This window comes from Elephantulus edwardii, unplaced genomic scaffold (assembly GCF_000299155.1).
Source record: "Elephantulus edwardii isolate Elephantulus edwardi_28Jun2011 unplaced genomic scaffold, EleEdw1.0 scaffold00005, whole genome shotgun sequence".
In the NCBI taxonomy this organism is placed as follows: Eukaryota; Metazoa; Chordata; class Mammalia; order Macroscelidea; family Macroscelididae; genus Elephantulus; species Elephantulus edwardii.
Window position 1 is genome coordinate 11,321,641 of NW_006399755.1, and position 20,563 is coordinate 11,342,203.

Consider the following 20,563-nt stretch of genomic DNA (forward strand, 5'->3'; position numbering starts at 1 on the left):
AAATGATGCTCTGTGGGCTGACACTTTTATGTGTGGTCCCAGGGCCTCCCCCTTATCTGGCCCTGCTTGCTCTCTTCCTTGCATGCTGGGCTCCTGTCAGAGCAAGCTGTTGGCCTTCCCCTTCCACTTTCCCTGGTCCTGCCCCCAGCCTTTGTCCTGATATAAAGTCCCACCATAATATCCCCCACTCATCTGTTCTGCTAAAATTCTACCCACCTCCTCCATATAGCCTTCTCTGGTGGTTCTCTTCTTTCTACAATGAAAAAAAATTCCTTCTTTCTATATGCTTTTGAGTATTTATAGATTTGTTCCACACCTAGTATCAGAGTTGTCTATTTGGGTTTCTTTGTTTGTTTTTAATACTTTGATGACTACTGTCGCTGAGTGATATTCTCATACCTCCATCCTATAGTCAGATTTGACATCCTTTAGAATCTAGCTCAGATGGTCTTCTCTGTGCCCTGCTTGTGTGAGACAGTACATAGTAATGATTTTAGGGAGCGCATTACAAGTGTTAGGAGAGCTCAGAGAAGCACGAGAGCCTAGATGGCCAGGGAGGACTTCCTGGAGGAGAGGCCTTGAACCTGGCCTTGAATGACACGTAGCAAGGGCTTCCATATAGTGAGAACAGCAGATGCTAAAAAGTAAAGTTTGGAAAGAAAATAGGCAGGGGGTTTAGTCCAAGGTTTCTTCTATCTGCCTAAATCTGCACCTTTCTAGCCATGCACACAGACCCAAGTGTTCTGACTGTGAAATGAGACAGTTCTGTTCTATAGCCGGCACTGTCATTGGGCTGGGTGGGAGCCAGTGGGCCAGAGGGCAGTCCTTGTGGTCCCAGGCCAGGTCTGAGGCTGGAAGTAGGTGAAGGAAGCTGGCCCAAGCCAGTGACTGACATACCTGGGCATTCCTTCTGGCTTGTCCCGGCCTCCCTCCAGCCGCCTGTGTCGTGGTCACCCAACATTGAAGGCCATCGAGATGTTCCACTTCCGGGGCCCATCCCAGGTTGGGGATCGCCTGGTGCTCAAGGCCATCGTGAACAATGCCTTCAAGCATAGGTAAGGGGCTGGGATGGATGGGATTGAGGTCCCCGGAGGAGAAGACTTGTCCTAGAATGAGAAGGGACCCCACTCGGAGCCTACCATGCTGCAGACAAGGTCTGAACCACTCCCTGGCTGTGGAGTCCCTCCACCATCACTAAGATTTAGGCCCCCAGTGCTGTGCCCTGATCTGGCATGCTGTGGGGCCCACATGGGTGCTCTGCCACTTAGCTAGCCTTCCTTGCCTGTTTCTCAGCATGACTGTCTCCTTAGCCCAAGCTTTGGCATGAATTCTGGTCTCCACTCTCATGAAGGTTTACTTTAAATACATGGCTTTCTTGGTGATTTTAAAGGTCATACTGTAGTCATTAAAAGTAAAAGCTCTGGAATCAGCCTTTCTGGGTTCAGATTTTGGCTCCAGCTTTCACTGGCTGTGTGACCCTGGGCAGGTTACTAAACTCCTCTGAACTTCAGCTCTTTTGTCTGTGAAGTGGGACTCTTCATAGTGCTCTCCTACTGTGAGGATTCAGTGAGATATGACTAGCAGAAAGCCAGAGAAAATGTTGAGGTAGGGAGGGCCACTGCCACTGCTGTCACCATCATTGCCGGCATCATTACCCACTGTGTGACCAGCACACATTCTGCTGCCCTGCATGTGTCCAAGCCTAAACTCGGAGCCCTGGGGCCTGGTTTCAAGTCCAAGGTCTCCTCCTGACTTGTTATGTTACCTTGGGCAAGACTCTGTCCCATCCCAAGCCATGAGCTTCCTGTTTATATAATGTGTACATTGTGAGATTACAGCATCTCCTAATCTAGAAGCAATGTGGTGGCTGCTGTTATTAAATTAATTAAGACAGTAAGATATGCATGAACAGCGGCAACTGAGCTGCCAGGAGCCCGGCTGGTACAGCTGTGAGTGGTGGGTGATGAAGCTTCTTTGTAATTAAGTTCTCCACACTCCTACCTCTCTGCTAATTTCCTTTCATAACCCTCTGCAGTTCATAATTACATATTTATATGTATTTGTTTGTGCCATCCCCTAGCTGTGAGTCTGCAAAGGTGTGGACCGGAAAGGTCTTTTCATTTGTATGTCCCCAGTATTGACTGACAGGGTCCCTGGGTAGTACAAATGGTTGATGTGCTCAGCAGCTGGCTGAGAGGTTGGAGGTTCTAGTCTACCCTGTGATGCCTAGGAAGAGAGACTTGGCTATCTCCAGCCATTGAAAACCCTATGGAGCACAGGTCTAGTCCGACACATGTGGGCTCACCATGAGTTGGAGTCAACTCAATGACAAAAGAAAAGAGTCATCACCCCAGAGAGCAGGACTGTGCTCTGAGTTGCTGGAGTAACTGCAGGGAGGTGGATGTTGAGCGAGTGCAGGGAGAGGAGACAGGGCCTCCAGAAGGTCTGTCCAGCCTGGCGGCAGTCCTTCCCTTGCTCTCAGCATGGAGGTGGGTGTGTGCGTGGAGGCCTACCGCCAGGGGGACGAGCACCAGCGGCGACACATCAACAGTGCCTTCATGACCTTCGTGGTCCTGGACGCAGATGATCAACCCCAGACGCTGCCATGGATTCGGCCCCAGCCCGGGGTAAGTGAGACCGGTGGCCATCTCTGCTCAGGGCTTGTGAAAGGGGAGTGGGGGCCCCAGCTCTGTCCCTTCTCTCAGTACTCTGGTTGAGACCCCGTGATGCCCCTGGTGCAGGTCAGGCACCTTGTTCTACTTGGAAGAACTCGGTGGCCCTGGCTCAGCGCTGGGTGGCAACGGCCGTTCACGTGGGGCGAGAAGAGCACAATCTCTGCAGTCAGGCTGCTTCCACGTTCCAGCAGGTCCTCACCCATACAGTGGGCGTGTGGACACTCCTACCTCGCAGGGCTCTTGGGGTGACCTGTGATACTGACCACAGGGCTTAGCCCTGTGCCTGGTCACTCCTGGAAGCACTCGAGGGTAACCAGAGAGCAGAGAGCACTGGGACCAGAGTCGCGGGCTGGACTAGAGGCTGTCTTTCCCCCTTGTGCCTCCTGTGTGCCAGGCCTGGGATGTGATCTGGATCCGCAGGCTTTGACCTTGGAGACGTCACTCCCTCTCTTTGGGAAGGGCACTGCCCTGCTGCCCCTTTCACAGTACTAAGTATGGGCTGTGCCACGCCCATGCCTCTGTGGCTGGAAGTTGGGCAGCCACAGTGCTGGGTGGAGGTGGTTGGTGGGCACTGTCATTTTACAAGTTGCTTTTCATAACTGTGACTCAACAGAGTGCGGAAATTTTCTAACAGTATTACTAATATCACATGCAAACAAGATCCTGCTGAAGATTACCCAAAAATGACTGGAACAGTACGTCAGCAGAGAACTTTCAGATTGTGCAAACTGGGTTTAGAAGAAGCCATGGCACTAGCGACATTATCGCCAATGACAAATGGATCTTGACTCTAAGCAAAGAGTACCAGAGGAAAGTCTATCTGTGTTTCATTGACTATGCAAAGGTAATTGTGTGGATCACAACATATTATGGTTAACCTTGAGAAGAATAAGGATCCCAGAACACTTAATTGTGCTCATGTGAAACCTATACTTGGACCAAGAAGCAGTCAATAGTCAGAACAGAGCAGGGAAACACTGCATGGTTCAGGATCAGGAAAGGTGTGCATCAGGGATGCATCCTATCGCCATAGCTTTTCAATCTTTTCAATGGCAGTAAGACTGGAGGAATACTTATCAAGAACCTGTGTTATGCAGATGATACAACCTTGCTTGCTGAAACTGAGGAGGACATGAGACATTTGCTGTAGAAGGTCAAGGACTGTAGTCTTTAATATGGATTGAAGCTCACCATCAAGAAAACAAAGATTCTCACCACTGGGCCAATTGACAGCTTCATGATAGATGGAGAAGAAATTGAGATTGTTAGCAACTTGAGCTTGCTTGGTTCCACAGTCAACACTCTTGGCACCAGCAGTCAGGAAATCAAAAGACAAATTGCATTGGGAAAGTCTACTGCTGGGAACCTCACTAGAGTACTGAAGAGCAATGATGTCAGTCTGGAGACTAAGATGTGCCTGATTCAGACCATGGTCTTCATAATTACTTGCTATGTATCAGAGAGCTGGACAATGACTAAGGATGATAGAAGAATCGATGCTGCTGTGTTGTAGTGCTGGATAAGTGTGTTGAACATACAGTGTACTACCAGGAGGAAAAACAGGTTTCTCTTGGAGAGATGAAACTAAGCTGCTCTCTGGAGGCAAGGATTTTGAAGTTGTGTCTCACATACTCTGGGCATGTGTCCAGGAGGGACCAGTCCTTGGAAAGGTGGAAGGGCAGCTCAGGAGAGGAAGACCCTGGATGAAATGGGTTGACTCAGTCACTGGAGAAATGGCATTAGGACTGTCAGAGGTGATGAGATTGGCTCAGGAGAGGTCAAGGTTCACAGCTAGTGTACATAGGGTTGCTATGATTCACGGGCGACTTGACAGTACATAACAACAAAGAGGAGGCAACATTCAAGGTGGTAGTTAAAAGGATGAGCTGTATTTGGGTTCTGATCCTGGCTCTGTCCCTTACTGCTGCTGTGACCTTGGGCAAGTCATGGCATCATTCCATGCCTCAGTTTCACCTCTGTAAAATAGAAATAGTGTTGTATTTTTATGCAAATAACATACATCTTCTCTGTGTGTTTACTAACCACTCCAGCCCCTGGGAGGTTTATTCACCAATTCTACTATGCCATTTTTTTTGGTGTTTGTTTTTTTTATGTGTTGCTGTAAAAAATTTGCATAGCATGTTTACAAAAATATCAGAGGGATAGGGAGAGAGCAACTTACAAAGTAGAAGGTGCTGTTATTTGTGTAAAAATATGGTAATAACACCGATGTTAGAGTGTTCTAAGGATTAGGAAGCCCTGGCTTGGCAGGCGCTCCACCATGCTGGTTCCTTGTCCACACTGTGGAGCTGAGCAGACAGGTCCAGTGAGGATGATGGGCATCCCCAAAGCCATGCTCAGCCTGAGTCTGCTCAGCTCTTGGGCATTTTCCTGACCAGGTTCATTTCCCTTTGACTGAGAGACCTGAGCCCTTCTGTCCTCCTAGGGCCCTGGCTTGTGGGGGTGTGGGGTGGGGAGACAGGCTGTTTGTCCTGCCTACACCGTGGTCTGTCCTCACTTGGCTCTTCAGGATGGTGAGCGGAGGTACCGAGAGGCCAGCGCCAGGAAGAAGATCCGCCTGGACAGGTGAGGGGAAGCTGGCTGTCAGGAGGGGCCGGGGGACTCTGTCTGCTCTCTGGGCCCAGGGCCCTCGCATTTCGTCAGCATGCCTCACATGGTCTAGACACCAGCCTCCATGTAGACGGGCTCTTGTTTTGGCCTCAGCATATGACAGTCTCACTGACCCCATTGTACAGGTGAGGACATTGAGGACTAAGCAGTTGAATGGCCTGTCCAAGACCACACAGATAGGAATGATGGGTGGAGTCAGGAATGGGGCCTGGTCAAGTCTGGCCAATTTGAAATCAGTGGTTTCCTGCTGACTCTGGTGTCCATTTGGCGGCTGAACAAAGGCTCGAGGAGGAGCTGCAGCCCGTTCAGGTGCAAGCTTAGGTGTGTCTGACTCTGCTGTCAAAGTACCTCACACACTTTGAAGTGCTGTGAACATGAAGACGTTCACAAAACTTTGCTTGTAATAATAAAAGTGTGCGTTTATGGAGCATGGTACAAGCTCCATTCTCTTCATGATAACTCATGATAGCCAGCTTTGACTAGGAGCCCATTCTAGAGATCAGAACACTGAAGAAAGGGGGGGAAATAACCTTAGCTAGGGAATCTCTGGATGATGTGAATGGTTAACACGCTTGGCTGTTAACCAAAAGGTTAGAGCCAAATCTGCTCAGAGGTGCCTTGGAAGTAAGGCCTGGAGATTGCTTTCCAAAATATCAGCCAGGGGGAGCACTGGTGACCTAATGGCAAGAAGCTGCACTGCAATCCTGAAATATTAGCCATTGGAAACCCTGCGGGGCACAGTTCTACCCTGACACACATGGGGACACGATGTGGCAGAGTCAACTCAATGGCTACAGATAGCCCTGGCCAGACTTGCTCAGCAAAGGTTTAAGGGAGCTGAGCTTTAAACCAGGCACCCTTCCTCCCTCTCTGCGCTCTCATCAAGCCTGAGTCTGCATGTTCTCTGGTCACTGCATCCACCCAGTCTCACCAGGCAGATACCTTCTGAGCTTGGTCCAGATCCTGGCACACAGTAGGTAAAGTCTATTGAAAGTGAGGGGGCTTTGAAGGGACTCAAGTTGTCTTCCTTTTTCCCCAGGAAGTACATCGTGTCCTGTAAACAGTCAGAGATGCCCCTGTCTGTCCCCTGGGACCCCAGCAACCAGGTAAGGTACACTGCCCAGAGGAGATATCCTTCAGGCTCAGGTGTTTTCCCCTACCTTCCCCTTCTTGTCAGATTGGGCTTGGGGTAGGCCTGAAGGGAACAGGGTCTTAGTGGGGACACTACTATTAAGTTAATAAGGACTTTCCTGGGCTCCCTGTTTGACAGGACAGAGTGACTTGTCCAGGGTCACACAGCTAGTCCAGCCAAGCCTGGACCTCCTTTCACAGAGCGAAGGGCTCTTTCATCATGGCCACACTAGCATGGCCTTGGCAATGGCCACTTAAGGAAGGAGAGGACAGCTTGTCTGTGTGTTCTGTCTAGGTGTACCTGAGCTACAACAACGTCTCCTCCCTGAAGATGCTTGTGGCCAAGGACAACTGGACATTGTCCTCAGAAATCAATCAAGTAACTGGCCTCTCTCATCTTTTCCTTCTCCTCTCTGCAGCTTCTGTCCTTCGCTTTTGTCAGAATGACTCCTCTTTGCACCTCCTGCATGATGGAGTCATTCTGGGGGTGAGGGACCAGTGAGGAAAGCTGGCTTAGAGAAGACCCAGTCCCCTACTGCTGACTTCCTGGGCTCTTGGGAAAGTCACTTTCTTTGTGACATTAGGGGTTGGATGCGCACTCAGCTTCAGGGATCAATTGCACGGTGGCTTCAGCTTCTGTAGGTACTTTCATATCTAGTCCTGCTTTCCTCCAAATCTTCATGGAGATGCCACTGAGACTCAGAGAGGGTGAGTCACTGGTCTACAGTAACACGGCAAGCCAGTGGCAGCCCTGAGCTTCCAGCCCTGAGTCCCAAGATCCCACCCAGCTCAGCCCAGCCCCCAGCACAGCCAGGGAAAGAGGCCAGGAACAAGGCTGTCCTTTGTCGGATGCAGGTGCGTCTGTATATCCTGGAAGATGACAAGTTCCTCTCCTTCCACGTGGAGATGGTGGTGCATGTGGAAGCAGCCCAGGCCTTCCAGCTGCTCTCGGACCTGCGCCAGAGGCCTGAATGGGACAAGCACTACCGGTAAGGGGCACCAGGGAGTAGATTGTGCACTTGAATTCAGGGATAGATGAGTGATTTTCACTGTTTGTGGAAAGTTTCCCCAGGCTGCCCAGGCACTGCTGGCAGATGGAGGCACTGAGAGTGTGGGCAGGGTCCCAGCACCCCTCCGAGATCATTGACAGAATGGCCACTTGACCGAACGGGCCAGATCTGCTGATTTTCCTTGTGGGTGTGTAACTTTGTGAGTGGGTCAGTGACTCTGACTGGAAATATGTTCTTCTTATGAGAACATTTGTTCCCCAAATTTACTAATTCCTCATGTCATTATTCTCTTGGACTTATTCAAGGAAGAAAAATATGCGTGGAGGAAAACAGCCAAAATTTCAATCATTAACATCGCAGTCTTCAAGTTTAAACAGATACTTTTTTCAAATTACTCTTAAAGGCCTTTTTTTTTTTTAAAATGCCAACACCCTTGCTTTTGGGGGTTCTTTGATCATTTCTTGAATGGCTGACTTATGAGGGGATTCTTTCCCATGAGGAGATTATCTTCCCAAGCACATCCATAAGGTGGATCTGAGAGCTGGAAAATTCAGTGAGCTGGTCATTTGACAAATTGGCTTTTGGCAAATTGGCCTCATCTTTCTTTCAACTGTCTTCAACAGCAGGCCCTCTTATAGCTAGCTGTATATACATGAGTTTTCTTTGCAAAAAGGGCTGTGTTGCTTTAAAAAGTTCTGGTCTAGGTGACCCTAGACTCCAGGAGGGGTGCAGTCTGGAAGCCTGAGAGGTGATGGGAGGATGGCTGTAAGGGGAGGAGTGCACGTAGAAGGATGATTTCTGAAGGAGGCAGGGCCATGAGGGCATTGCAGACCAAGGTCAGATCTTGTTGGTACTTGTTGAAGGTGACCTGAGGGGAAAGGAAACCCCAAGATGGGTGCCTCTCACCCCATGCAGCCTTCAAGGAATGGTTGAAGAGCAGGAGAAGGCATCTGGTCTAGACATGGCCATGTGTACGTGTGTGTGTGTGTGTGTGTGTGTGTGTGTACACGCACACACACTAGGATACACACCTCCCCTGTGCTCAGACCAGGAGTACAGCTCTCCATCCAACAGCCTGGACACTGGTCCTGGCTCTGTTTCCTTGCTGGCCTTGTGCCCACGGGCAGCTCAATTCCTGAGACTCAGTTTCTTCATCTAGAAAATGGGCATGTGGGAGCACTTGCTGCAGGAACTATTAGGTTAGACAGGAGGCACTGGAACAACACCCAGCATCCCGGACCCTCAGTGAATTGTAAGTGCCAGGACTGACTGTCACACATGTGCACAGGGCATGTGTCCCTGCGCAGACACGTGTGGATCTGTGTGTGTGCCCTTGCCCATGTGTGGGTCTGCACATGTGGACCCACTGCGGGCACGGGTCTGTCCACGTGCATGTGCATTTACGGTGTAGGTGCCTCTGCACCTCTCTCTGCATGTGCCCTCTTCTTGACTGGGACTTCTTGCCCTGCTACTGGTCTCTGCCTGAGCAAGGCAGGGGACAAAGTGTCAGCAAAGAAGCTACTCTGAGGGGCCAAAGCGTGGGAGGTACCTGCTGTACTGTAGGGGCTCAGTGCGTGGGGCCCTAAACTTGAGACCTCCCTGCAGGAGCGTGGAACTCGTGCAGCAGGTAGACGAGGATGATGTCATCTATCATGTCATCAGCTCCACCCTCCACAGTGATGCCAAGCCCCAGGACTTTGTGATCCTGGCCTCGAGGCGCAGACCCTGTGACCATGGGTGAGTGCCTGCCTGCTGTGGGATGCAGCAGGCTGGGAGGTGGACCTCGGCCCAGAGTTGGAGCTCTGCTTCTTTTGGCCCCAGGTATCAGATAACAAATGAGGGCTTGCTGAGCTGCTGTGGCCTCACTGTGGATAAATAGTGACAGGAAGCACTTGCCCCTGCTCTCCCTCGTCCTCTAAAACAGGGTAATCTCTGTCCCTGCATGTCCCATGGACAGAGCTTGTCTCAGGTGCCCACTGCTTAGCCTCTGTGCTGAAGGCGCATGCTGACTGGAGGGTAGCCAGCCTGCCTCTGTGCTAGGGGTGCAATGCTATTGCAGCTGTTGGAGACAATCCCCCAAACACAAAACTCCCTGAGCATCTGCAATGCAGGAGCCATTCCAGGACCTTCACTTCCAAGTCATACCTGGTGAAGTCAGGGCTGCTGGCCCACAGGCTCTGGGGCCAGGGTGTTGAGAGTTGTGTTTTAAGACCCTGGGGGACGACATCCTTGCCAGAGGGTGGACCTTAGAGCTTGAGGATGACAGGGCCAATCTTGACTTGGAAGCAATGAATTTTTATGGTTGATTTCTGTCCCTTCTTCCCTGTGTGCTGCTTAGGGACCCATATGTCATTGCTCTGAGGTCAGTCACACTGCCCACGCACCGCGAGACGCCGGACTACAAGCGTGGGGAGACCCTCTGCTCAGGCTTCTGCCTCTGGGACGAGGGAGACCAGCTGACCAAGGTGAGGCCTGCCCTCCCTCCTCTCCTACCGTAGGCCCGCTCTACCCCAGCACAGAGTCCTGAGCACTTGTGAGCTCAGGAGTTTTAGACCCAGTGCCCCTCTAGCCGGTGGAGGCTGGCAGCGCAAGGCCCAAAAAAGACCTTTTATGAAGACCTCAGCTTCGAAGAATGTAGCCAGAGATATGTCATGGCTTGGAGAAGGCCCTGGATGCCGAGGGCAGAAGGCCTGAGTTCTGTGTACGATTTCACCGCATTATTTATTTACATATATTCCCCAGGAAGGCTTTATGTGGCTCTGAGGATCCATAAGCTTTATATGGCTCTGCTGCTCTGTAAAACTCGGCAGGGCAGCCTGTGTTAATTGAAAATGTGGAGAAGAGGCTGAGAGATGAGAGTGAGGAGACCGCAGTTCCCCGTCTTCCACACAGAGCAGTTAGGCCCCTGCACACCAAGGTCCAGCACTGACATTCAGACAGAGGTTCAGCCATAAAAACCCACTAAACCGCTTGCTGTTTGAGTGGGTCAGTGGATTCCTGCTCATGAAGACCCCATACATGTCCTGTGCTTCACATGGTTTTCAGAGGCTGGGTGTTTTTTGAATAAGCTTGCCAGGCCTTTCTTCTGAGGTACCTGTGGGCAGACTCAAACCTCCAGCCTTTCTATTACAAGTGCATTAACCAAAGATGCCAGCAACACAGTCAGAGTTTGCTGCATGAATACACTTTAAATGTAGGTTCACATCTAATAGTGTGGTTTGTGTCTCAGTTGTCTCCACATGTCACAGAGCATTTAAATAGGATTCATTTAAATAGGATTCAGTGCTGGGTTCCAAAGGCAGTGTACATCCAGACCCTGCCCTTCAGTATGGTGGGTGGCAACAGGGGGAGGTCAGGGTTGTCGGCACCCTGAGGCGGGGACCCCTGGAGGAGGTTACACCTGCTAATCAAGCAACCTTCTCTCCAGTGGAGGTCCAGGCTGCTGGGGGTGAGCAGGGCGCCCCACCTGCCTCGTGCCCACTTGATTCCCACTGTCCCACTCTGGTTGCTGCCTGGCCCCTTGCTCAGCTCAGCCTGTCTGAGTGTGATGTCCTGTCCTGCAGGTCTCCTACTACAACCAGGCCACCACGGGCTTTCTCAACTACCTGACCACCAATGTGGCCGGCCTCTCCTCTGAGTTCTACACCACCTTCAAGGCTTGCGAGCAGTTCCTCTTGAACAACCGCAGCAACAATGACCTGGCCCCCAGTCTCCAGCCCCTCTAGGGAACTCAGGGCCCGTTTACTTCCATCTCATCCCAAGGACAAATGTGCAAAGCATGGACGAAGGTGGAACCATTTATTCCTCCCCGACCCCCTGCAATGAGCCCTGGGATCTGCCAACCCACCCTGCCCTGGACAGTCAGTTTCTGCCATTGTCTGCCAGCAACTCCTCTCGGAAATTCTGGGGCAGCCTGTAGTAGACTCGAGTTTTGTCCACAGCCCTGGCTGCCTGCAGCCCTGCCCGCACAGCTGCATTGCTACCCTTGGTGGGGCTGTGCGCCACTGTGACTGTGGCCCGGGGGGAGGCTGCCAGCAGCCTTGTCACAGCTCCAGCCATGCTCTGGCCCAGCGGCCCTGCCTGCAGCTGGAAGGACACGGGTTGCCAGAGTCCCTGGCACAGCTCCAGCATATCAGTGAGTAGCTGATCCCTGTAGCCACTGCCCAGCACCTCCTCAGGCCAGGCTGGGGCCATGGTCACATGGGGGAAAACCTTAGTCACAGCTGCAAAAAACTCCTTGCCAGCCATGTATCCAGGAACCTCAAAGCTCCCATGGGAGAGTGTGGCCCCTACCCACACAGGCCAAGACAGGTGACCCAGCGTGGAGAAGTTTGCCAGCATGGCCAGGGATGGCCGGAGGGCTTTGACCTCTGCTATGTGTAAATGGACACCCCAGCGTCCAGGGCGCGTGGAGAGCTGCAGCAGGCATGACTCTAGTGTCAGGGTGTTGCCCTCTGGGACATGCACAATGGGCTCGGGATTCTCAGCTGCAGGCTCTTGGAGACCGATGTCCAGCAGGATCATGCCTTCTTTGGCTGGAAGAGGCAGCAGAAGCACCAATGTGTAAAGTTCAGGTTATTGTGCAGATGCCAGTGGCTCTTGTCAGAGGGACAGTGCACGGGGCTGTGGGGACCACCATGGAATAGGGACAACTGTCTGAATGTTGTCGCTCCAAGTGGAAAGGATGCTTTATAAATGTGCCTGAAACTCATCAGAATAGATAACTCCACTAACTCTTGGGGTCTACTGGAACTGGGCTTTGGGGCCTGCGGCTGCATCTATTGCAGCCCTGTGTGGCCAAGGGCTCAAGGGCCCTGGGGTGAAAGCCAGGAGCCCCATGTTCTTGGCATCACCATACTCCCTCCACTCTCCTCCTACCTGTAACCAACATGTAGCATAAATAGATTGCCTGTTGCCATGGAAACAGAGACCCATGGTTATCTCCTCCAGAAAAGAAAAACCCTGCAGTTTATCCAAGAGTACATGGACCGCACACTGATCTTACCTGGCAGTGTAAGTGTTGAGGTGCCACGGATGCCAGGAACCAGCCATTCCACTTTCAGACCATCACCTCCCGAGGTCTGGAGGACAGGGATCAAGCTGCCCCCTGTGTAGTAGATGTGCTTCCTGGTGGTATTTGCTGTGGGGCCACAAATTGCCAAGATAAAGTGGCCACTTTTCACAGGGCCCCTGCTATTGTCCAGGGAACTGCACATCTTTTTCTGAACCTCACTGCACTCCACAGGTAGCTGTTGTTTCCCATTTTAGAAACTAGAAGCCGTGACCCACCTAAGGTCCTACAATGAATGAGTAATCACTGAGACTGGAACTTCTTGGAACCAGGTCTTTGGCTCTGAAGCTGGCGTCACACCCTGCCACCTCCCTGGAAATGTTAAGAAGGCTGAGCCTGTTGGAGCCCCTTTGAGATGACTTAACTGCTTACTTTCCTAGTTTTAAGGTCAAGGGACTGAGAGGCTTGGACAAGGAAAGAGGAAAGTGTTGCTTCTCTGAAACAGTCTGAAACCTGCTGGGTTTCACTCTCAGCTGTGCCACTGACAAGTTCAACAAACAACTCAACTCATTGCCATTGAATTGGAGCCAACTCATAGCTGACTGACCCTTCAGCACATTTTCAGAGGCTATAAATGTGGTGCTGGAGTGTTGACTATACCATGGACTGCCAGGAGAACAAACAGGTTCATCCAGGAGAGGGTGAAACCAGGCTGCTCCTTGGAGGCAAGGAGTCTGAGGTTCTGTCTGGCATACTTTGGACATGTTGCAAGGAGGAACCAGTCCTTGGAGAGGGACATCATGCTTGGGAGTGTAGAGGGACAGCACAAGAGAGGAAGATACTTGATGAGATGGATTGATTCAGTGACTGGGATAATGCAAGTAGGTGTGTCAGAGACAGTAAAGTTGGCACAGGATAGAGCAGGTTTCAAGGCTATTTGATATAGAGTCTCTATGAGTCACAAGCAACTCGATGGCACATAACAACAACAACAACAAAAAGAAATCACATGGAAGATTGTCCATTTTTCTCCCAAGGAACAGCTAATGGATTTGAACTACCTACCTTTGAATTGGCAGTACTGCTCTGTACTACCAGGCCACCTAAAGCTCCCACTTGGATGACTGTTAAATTACTTAACTGTTCTGACCTTCAGTTTTCCTATTCATAAGTGGAACTCCTGCTTTATAAATGTAGGGAGCTTAGACAGCATCCCAGGAATAGCATTGCCCAACCCCAAGTCTGGCAAATAGTAGGATCTCAAATGGCTTCTTTTTCTGTTCCACCCAGAATTTTCTCCTTCCTACTGTTTCACCTTCCCAGCCCCGCCCTTGTCTGCCTGCATCCAGCCCCCAACACCCCTTCCAAGGCTCCGCCTACCGGCAAGCTGCTTGAACTGCGACAGGAGAGGCTCAAAGATGTCGTAGTAGACTCGGTGGGGGGCGGTGTTGTCCCGGATGTAGAGGAGATCCTCCACAGGTATGGGGTCATTGGCTCCCTGCCACAGCGTCAGACTGTACCTGGGACCCACAGAGCTGGCTCAGCTGCCTACCTGGGCCCAGCAAAACCCTCCACACCCCTTCCCAGCATGCAGAATTGGACCCCTGGGCAGAAGTGGTATGCCTGGTCTCCAGCCTTAACCAGACACTTTTCTCTGAGCATCACTTTGGACAGACATCAGAAGGGCATCAAGAACAGTGATTGGAAACTAAGACCCAGACACACGGAGGGTTGGCTTGTCCTCCCTCATTTGGAACATGTATTTCTGGATCTTAGGAAAGAGAACAAGGACAGAAGAAGGAGAAAGGAAGGTGTCAGGCATACAGAGAAGGAGACAGCTTTGGGACTCCTGTGGGGAGTAGCTAAATCTGACACTGGATGACTTGGAACCAGCTGGGTTGGGGTGTCATAATCTTTCTACAGGGCTAGCCTAGGGTAAATGTAAAAGTTTACATTGCTTCCATATGGGGAAACTGAGTGGGGCCCAAGTTACATCTCGGTGTTAATACTGCCTAGTGGGCACAGTTACCACTAAAGCAAAGGACAAACAGGTTCGTCCTGGAGAGTGTGAGACCAGGCTGCTCCTTGGAGACAAGGATTCTGAGGCTTCATCTGACATACTTTTTTGGACATGTCGCAAGGCGAGACCAGTCCTTGGAGAGGAACGTCATGCTTTGGAGGGCAGAGGGACAGCACAAGAGAGGAAGACCCTCAATGAGATGGATTGATTCAGTGACTGGGATAATGAGAGTAGGTGTGTCAGAGACAGTAAAGTTAGCACAGGATAGAGCAGGGTTTAGGGCTGTTGTACATAGGGATGCTATGAGTTGCAGGTGACTCGAAGGCACATAACAATAACATCTCAGTAGATGGTGAGCAGCCTATTACCAGAGGCATACAAGCAAAAACTTCTCTAAGAAGGTGGGCTTGAGTAAATATTAGTTTCCGTGATCTTGACAACCTTTCTCGCCCTAAGTGTTGAAATCTTACTGGAAAACAGTAATTTCTGAAGGTAGTTTTAGAAGGAGACTGGGACTGGGCTTTTTACCTCTCAGATTGGTCCAGTAGCCAGCTGAAATGAGGCCAGGCAGGCCGCACAAACACAGCTCGCACGGGGAAGGTTACTCTCTGTCGCAGTGCTCCCACCAGCCCCTGCATCTCCTCCAGCATGGCTCGTGTGTACGGCAGTTTGAAGAGCCCGTAGTATGTGGTCCATCCGGGAGACACCGTGACCTCAGGATACTTCTCATTGATCAGGGACAGGAATCTGCAGAGAATCAGTGGCAGGTCATCCAGGGTCTTGCATTCCCACCACAGTGTTAGGACAGGCCATAGGAAATCTCTTAGACGAGCATAGACGCAGAGTCCTGGGGAATGGAAGCGGCTTGTAAGGGTCCACTATAAATAGGACATGGCCTTTGGAGTCAAGGAAGCCAGAACCGAGGTCCCGAGTGTAGACATTGTGCCTACATGCAACAGGGCAGCATGCCCTAAATGCCCCGTGTGGGTGGAGAGGACCGAATCCAGGGATCTGGACTCTGCCCGCTGTCAGAATTTCTGAGGTTTGGTATTTTCACTTTTAATTTTATTCAAGGTTTGCCCTTGATACCAATTTTAATAAGAAAATAATGCTACTGCTCCTCTCCCCAAAACTATTGATTAAATTTAGCACTCCAGAAAGACAAGCTATATTTATCTGGGCTATTGACTACATTTCCCAAATTGCTGCTTTCCAAGTAGAAACTGAGCCTCAGTTTGAGAAGGACAGAAGTATTGGACGAATGGATTGATATCTGGGTGGACAGACAGATGGAGAGAGAGAGAGAGATGGTAAAGAACATAGAATTAGCAAGGCCTGGTTTTGAACCTTTGTTCTTTGCCTTAACTAGCCTTGTTGTTTTTGTTGGTTGCTGTTGAGTCATTTCTGAGCCTTGGCAACCCCATGTGTGCAGAGTGAAACCACTCCATAGGGGCTTTCAGATGTGTGACCTTTCAGAAGTAGATTGCCAGGTCTTTGGGAACAGTCCCTGGGTGGTTAATAGTCCAGCACTTTGCCATTTGCACCACCCAGAGGCTCTTTACTGTCCTAGGCGAGTGCCATTTAGTGCCTATAAGATAGTTCTACTATTATTAAAATAAATAGTACCTACCTCATTCTTATTGTAAGAAATAGTGTACAGAATGTCAAGTACTGAAAATGGTGCCTGGGACGTACAATAAACAGTCAACAAATTGAGCCACAATTGTTGTCCGGTGCCTCATGTGTACAATGGGTACCCTAATCTGATGGTGCTGTCAGTGTCAGTTCAGACTGTGCGTGCGTGTGATTTCTTTGTAAACAATAGAGCTCTCTGCAGCCCGTGTCTGAGGGCTGGGGGCAGCAGTGTTGGCTTCTTAAGGGCCTGTGGAGAGAATATTTTAAATCTTTTAGCAAGCTAAATTTGAGTAGGCAGAGAGAATCCGCCCTCCTACCCTCAAAAATCCACAATGCAGTTGGGGCCACAAACCTGTGAACGTATGATTACTGCCCTGCCAAATCAGGCTGGTGGAAGGGGGAGGTGTGGGCTGAGGAACTGGAGGAAATCTCGCCAACCTGGGATGACAGGGAGGGTTTTGGAGGGGTTAACAACTGAGCAGAGGTTCATCATATGGGAAGGGCATCTAAAACAGGAAATAGCAACTCAGAGGTGAGACTAGTGTGACTAGAGGCACTCAGTCAAGGTCGTCCAAGCCTGTCCCGTGCCAGATATTGAAGGAAGATGACACAGCTGGGGCAGAGAAGCAGACACTGACCTTGTGGCATTGAGCTCAAGGGTGAGGGGCACATTGGGGCCCTTCAGGATGTCGGCATTGATCCACACAGGCCTCCGCACTTTCCCGCTCTTCGTTAGGTTCTGCAGCAGGTCCAGGGAGGGGCCCAAGGCCTTGATGTTCTTGAAGTCCAGTTTGATGCCTGAGATCAGGAAGGTGAGAGCTTGGTAGATGTCCTGGGTGCTTGAGAAAGAAGGAACCACAGAGCAGGAGTGTGGGTGTGGCTGTGGGTGTGGTGAGGACATGGGCACAGGGACCACATCCCTTCGGGGGTATAAAGAAAGGGCTTTTAAATAGGCAGAGCTTCTCAGAGAAGAGGAGCCCTTGTGGTGTGGTGGTTAAGTGTTCTGCTGCTACCTGCAATGTCAGCAGTTCAAACCTGACAGATACTCCATGGAAGAAAGGCATGGCAGTCTGCTTCCATAAAGGTGTATAGTCTAGGAAAGAATCCTGTGGTATTGTTCAATCCTGTCCTGTACGGTTGCTATGAGGTAGGATGACTTGATGGCCGTGAATTTGGCTTGATTTTTAGCATCCTGACAAGAAAGTCCACCTGGGAAGGGAGTGAGCACCCTCCCCAACAAGTGAAGAAGCAGAGGTCAGCTAAGAGCCGACAGGGCTGGGGCAGGGGGCCGCTGAGCATCTGATGAGAAGTGACTACATTCCTGCAAAGTGCAGAGACCCTAACCCTCAGCCACCAGGATAGGCAGGGAGGCGTTTGCTTTCTGGGAATGAACATTTGAGTAGAAGAGTGTCCCAAAATAATAAACAAACCCAGTGCTGCCTTTGAGTCAATTCCTACTCAGTTGCCCTGTAGGATAGAATAGAACTGCCCGATAGGGTTTCCAAGTTTGAAATCTTCATCAGTACCAACGACTTCATCTTTCTCTCAAGGAGCTGCTGGTGGGTTTGAACTTCTGACCTTTTGGGTAGCAACCAAGCAACTAACTACTCGCTGTGGGACCCAGCATGAACAGAAGTGGAGAAGATGGAAGTGAAGGGATTAGGAGATGTGGTTGGGAAGTTGTACCCTTGGTCAGAAGTGACACTTTGTCCTGATGGCAGTAGGGAGCTATGGAGAGTTAGGGCAGGAGAGTAGCATATTTGGAGATTAGGTGTTCTGTGTGTTAGCAGGCGGACATGCCCTTACCTTTCTTGGATGTAGTCAGTACAGTCTGTAGCCAGTGCTCCACTGTGTTGTCACTGTAGATGTTTGGGGGGTGTGACATGATGGGGACTCCTGTTTCCTGGGCCGTGTTTTGCCCTTCAATCATGATATCTGCCTCTAGGACCATGCTGTCATCTGTGCAGGGTAATTTTCAAATATTAATGTTTCTTGTGTAGGTAATAATACATGCTTATTCTATGACATTTGGACAATTCCAAAGGAAGAGGAAGGAAGAAAAATATCTACCTGTAGAAGCGACACTGGAAGGCCATGCTAGAGACACTCAGCATTTCAGGAGCTTGGTGGTCCAAAGGAGCCACTCTAGCTTATATAACACCACAGACCTTTAGCATCAGAAAGGACTTTTCCCCACTCACTGTCCCAACCATTCTCACTTCTGTCCTGAGTCCATCCAGTTCCATTTCTACACATCTGTTAAGAAATAACTCATTGCTGAAAATCAACTCTGAACTCAAGTCGTCTTGATATGGTCAGACACTGACAAATTTTTAAATCCATCTTTTTCTCTCTTCCTCAAGCTCTAGGTTCCAGCTACTTTAGTCTCTCGAACTTCAATGTGCGCACAAGTCATCCAGGTCCACATTGATAATGCAGGCTCTAATCAGTAGGTTAAGGAGCTCAGGTGACCTAGTGGCAAGAAGCTGCACTGCAATCCTGAAGGTATGCGGTTCAAGACCACCAGCTGCCCTGTGTGAGAAGGATGGGCAATCTCTTCCTTTGTAATTAACTGTCTCTAAAAACCCTTTGGAGCGTCAGCTAAGAGTTGGATCAGGATCAGATCCAACTCATGATACACAACAAACAATAACAACAGTAGTAGTTCTGGGGTCCTCTCTGGATCCATTTTCCTTTGTCAAAGTTCCATTTGATATGGCCCCAATTGCTCCTCTGCTGCCGTAGGATTGACCCAAGATGACTTTGAGAGTAGCAGACATCTCAATCCTCATCTCAGATAAGCATTCTCTTTCTGGTCTGGTGCCCTATGGGGACAGGGCTCTGTCCTTAACACCAAAGTCAATCAGCATCCCAACTGGAAGAAATGCCTCAGCAGCACACAAACTGCCCCCCCCCACCCTGAGCTCAGCCTGCTTCTCCCTTTGGTGACCCACCAATCAAACATGCTTCCTCTGAAAGTCCTCACTAGCTGTTGTTGTTTTTATTAGGTGTCATTAAGTACTATTCATAGCAACTCTGTAAATAACAGGTCTGAATCCTGTCCTATTCTGTGCCATCCTCATCATCTCTGACGTGAGCCCATTGGTGCAGTCACTGTGTCATTCTTATTCAGGGTCTTCCTTTCTTTTGCTGACCCTCCACCTTTCCAAGTACGATACCCCTTTCCAAGGACTAGCTTCTTTCTCCTAGCAATTTGATCAGAATATGTGATGAGCGTTCACCATCCTTGCCTCTAAGGAGCACTCTGGCTGCACTTTCCCAAGACATATCTCTTTGGGTTTTTCTGGAAGTCCATGGGATATTCACCACTCTTCTCTAACACCACAGTTCAAAGGCACCAATTCTTCCATTATCCTTACTCATTGGCTAGCTCTCAGATGCATAACAAGTGATTAAAAAGACTAAGGCACTTTACAGCCTGGTCCCGGCGCTATGGCCCCTGCAAAGAAGGATAGTGAGAAAAAGAAAGGCCATTCTGCCATCAACAAAGTGGTGACCAGAGAGGACACCATCGATATTCACAAGTGCATCCATGGGGTGGGATTTAAGAAGCGTGCTCCTCGGGCACTGAAGGAGATCTGGAAAGTTGCCATGAAGGAGATGGGAACATCAGATGTTTGCATTGACACCAGGCTTAACAAAGCCACCTGGGCCAAAGGAATAAGGAATGTCCCATACCGCATCCGTGTACTGTTGTCCAGAAAACGTGATGAGGATGAAGATTTCCCCAAACAAGCTGTATACACTGGTTACCTATGTACCTGTCACCACTTTCAAAAATCTACAGACTGTCAATGTGGATGAAAACTAACAGCTGATTGTCAAATAAAGTTATAAAGCTGTCAAAAAAAAGACAAAGGCCTGAATCAGGCACACTTTAGTATTCAAACCAACATCACTAGTAATTTGGAGAGGTCCTGGACTGTATTTTCCAAAGACAATATGTCTCCTGATCACCTCATTACTAGTACCAAAGGAGCTGCACTTGTGGATCCAAGTAAGATGAAATGATTGACAATGTCAATCTTTTCTCCAGGCAAGGCTGTATCACCTGCATACTGCAGGTTGTTAATGAATCTTCCTCTGATCCTGATGCCACATTCTTCTTCATAGTGTTCAGCTTCTCAAGTGATTTGCTCAGCGTACACATTGAATAGATACAGAGAAAGAATACAACCCTGATGCACAGCTTTCCTGATTTTAAATCTTGCTCTGTTCAGACAGCAGCTTCTTGGTCTAGGTATAGGTTTTATGTGAGCACAATTAAGTGGTCTGGGATTCACAGGGCTGCTAGGAGTCTTTAGAGCACAAAGCACACACATGGAATCCATTTGTTGAAGTTAGGCATTAAGTTGACTCATGTCTGTCCCATATAGGACAGACTGAAACCTTGCCCAATGCAGTACCACCCTCACAAGCTGTTGTTGTT

The 20,563-nt window shown here is 49.8% G+C and overlaps 2 protein-coding genes across 2 annotated transcripts in view; one reads left to right on the top strand and one right to left on the bottom strand.

The window, feature by feature from the left end:
* Positions 1 to 11,235, top strand: part of ACOT11 (acyl-CoA thioesterase 11) — a 136,167-nt gene extending 124,932 nt beyond the window's left edge. The window contains exons 8-16 of the mRNA XM_006879815.1: positions 936 to 1,055; positions 2,483 to 2,627; positions 5,206 to 5,261; positions 6,346 to 6,412; positions 6,733 to 6,816; positions 7,293 to 7,426; positions 9,053 to 9,184; positions 9,786 to 9,912; positions 11,011 to 11,235. Coding sequence (XP_006879877.1) covers positions 936 to 1,055; positions 2,483 to 2,627; positions 5,206 to 5,261; positions 6,346 to 6,412; positions 6,733 to 6,816; positions 7,293 to 7,426; positions 9,053 to 9,184; positions 9,786 to 9,912; positions 11,011 to 11,172 — 1,027 coding nt within the window. The 3' untranslated portion in view covers positions 11,173 to 11,235. The remainder of the gene's footprint in view (positions 1 to 935; positions 1,056 to 2,482; positions 2,628 to 5,205; positions 5,262 to 6,345; positions 6,413 to 6,732; positions 6,817 to 7,292; positions 7,427 to 9,052; positions 9,185 to 9,785; positions 9,913 to 11,010) is intronic.
* Positions 11,236 to 11,308: 73 nt separating this feature from the next.
* Positions 11,309 to 20,563, bottom strand: part of FAM151A (family with sequence similarity 151, member A) — a 12,926-nt gene continuing 3,671 nt past the window's right edge. The window contains exons 3-8 of the mRNA XM_006879816.1: positions 17,920 to 18,072; positions 16,752 to 16,911; positions 15,007 to 15,225; positions 13,839 to 13,978; positions 12,453 to 12,587; positions 11,309 to 11,982 (exon numbers count right to left, since the gene is read on the bottom strand). Of these exons, the coding sequence (XP_006879878.1) occupies positions 11,309 to 11,982; positions 12,453 to 12,587; positions 13,839 to 13,978; positions 15,007 to 15,225; positions 16,752 to 16,911; positions 17,920 to 18,072 (1,481 nt within the window). The remainder of the gene's footprint in view (positions 11,983 to 12,452; positions 12,588 to 13,838; positions 13,979 to 15,006; positions 15,226 to 16,751; positions 16,912 to 17,919; positions 18,073 to 20,563) is intronic.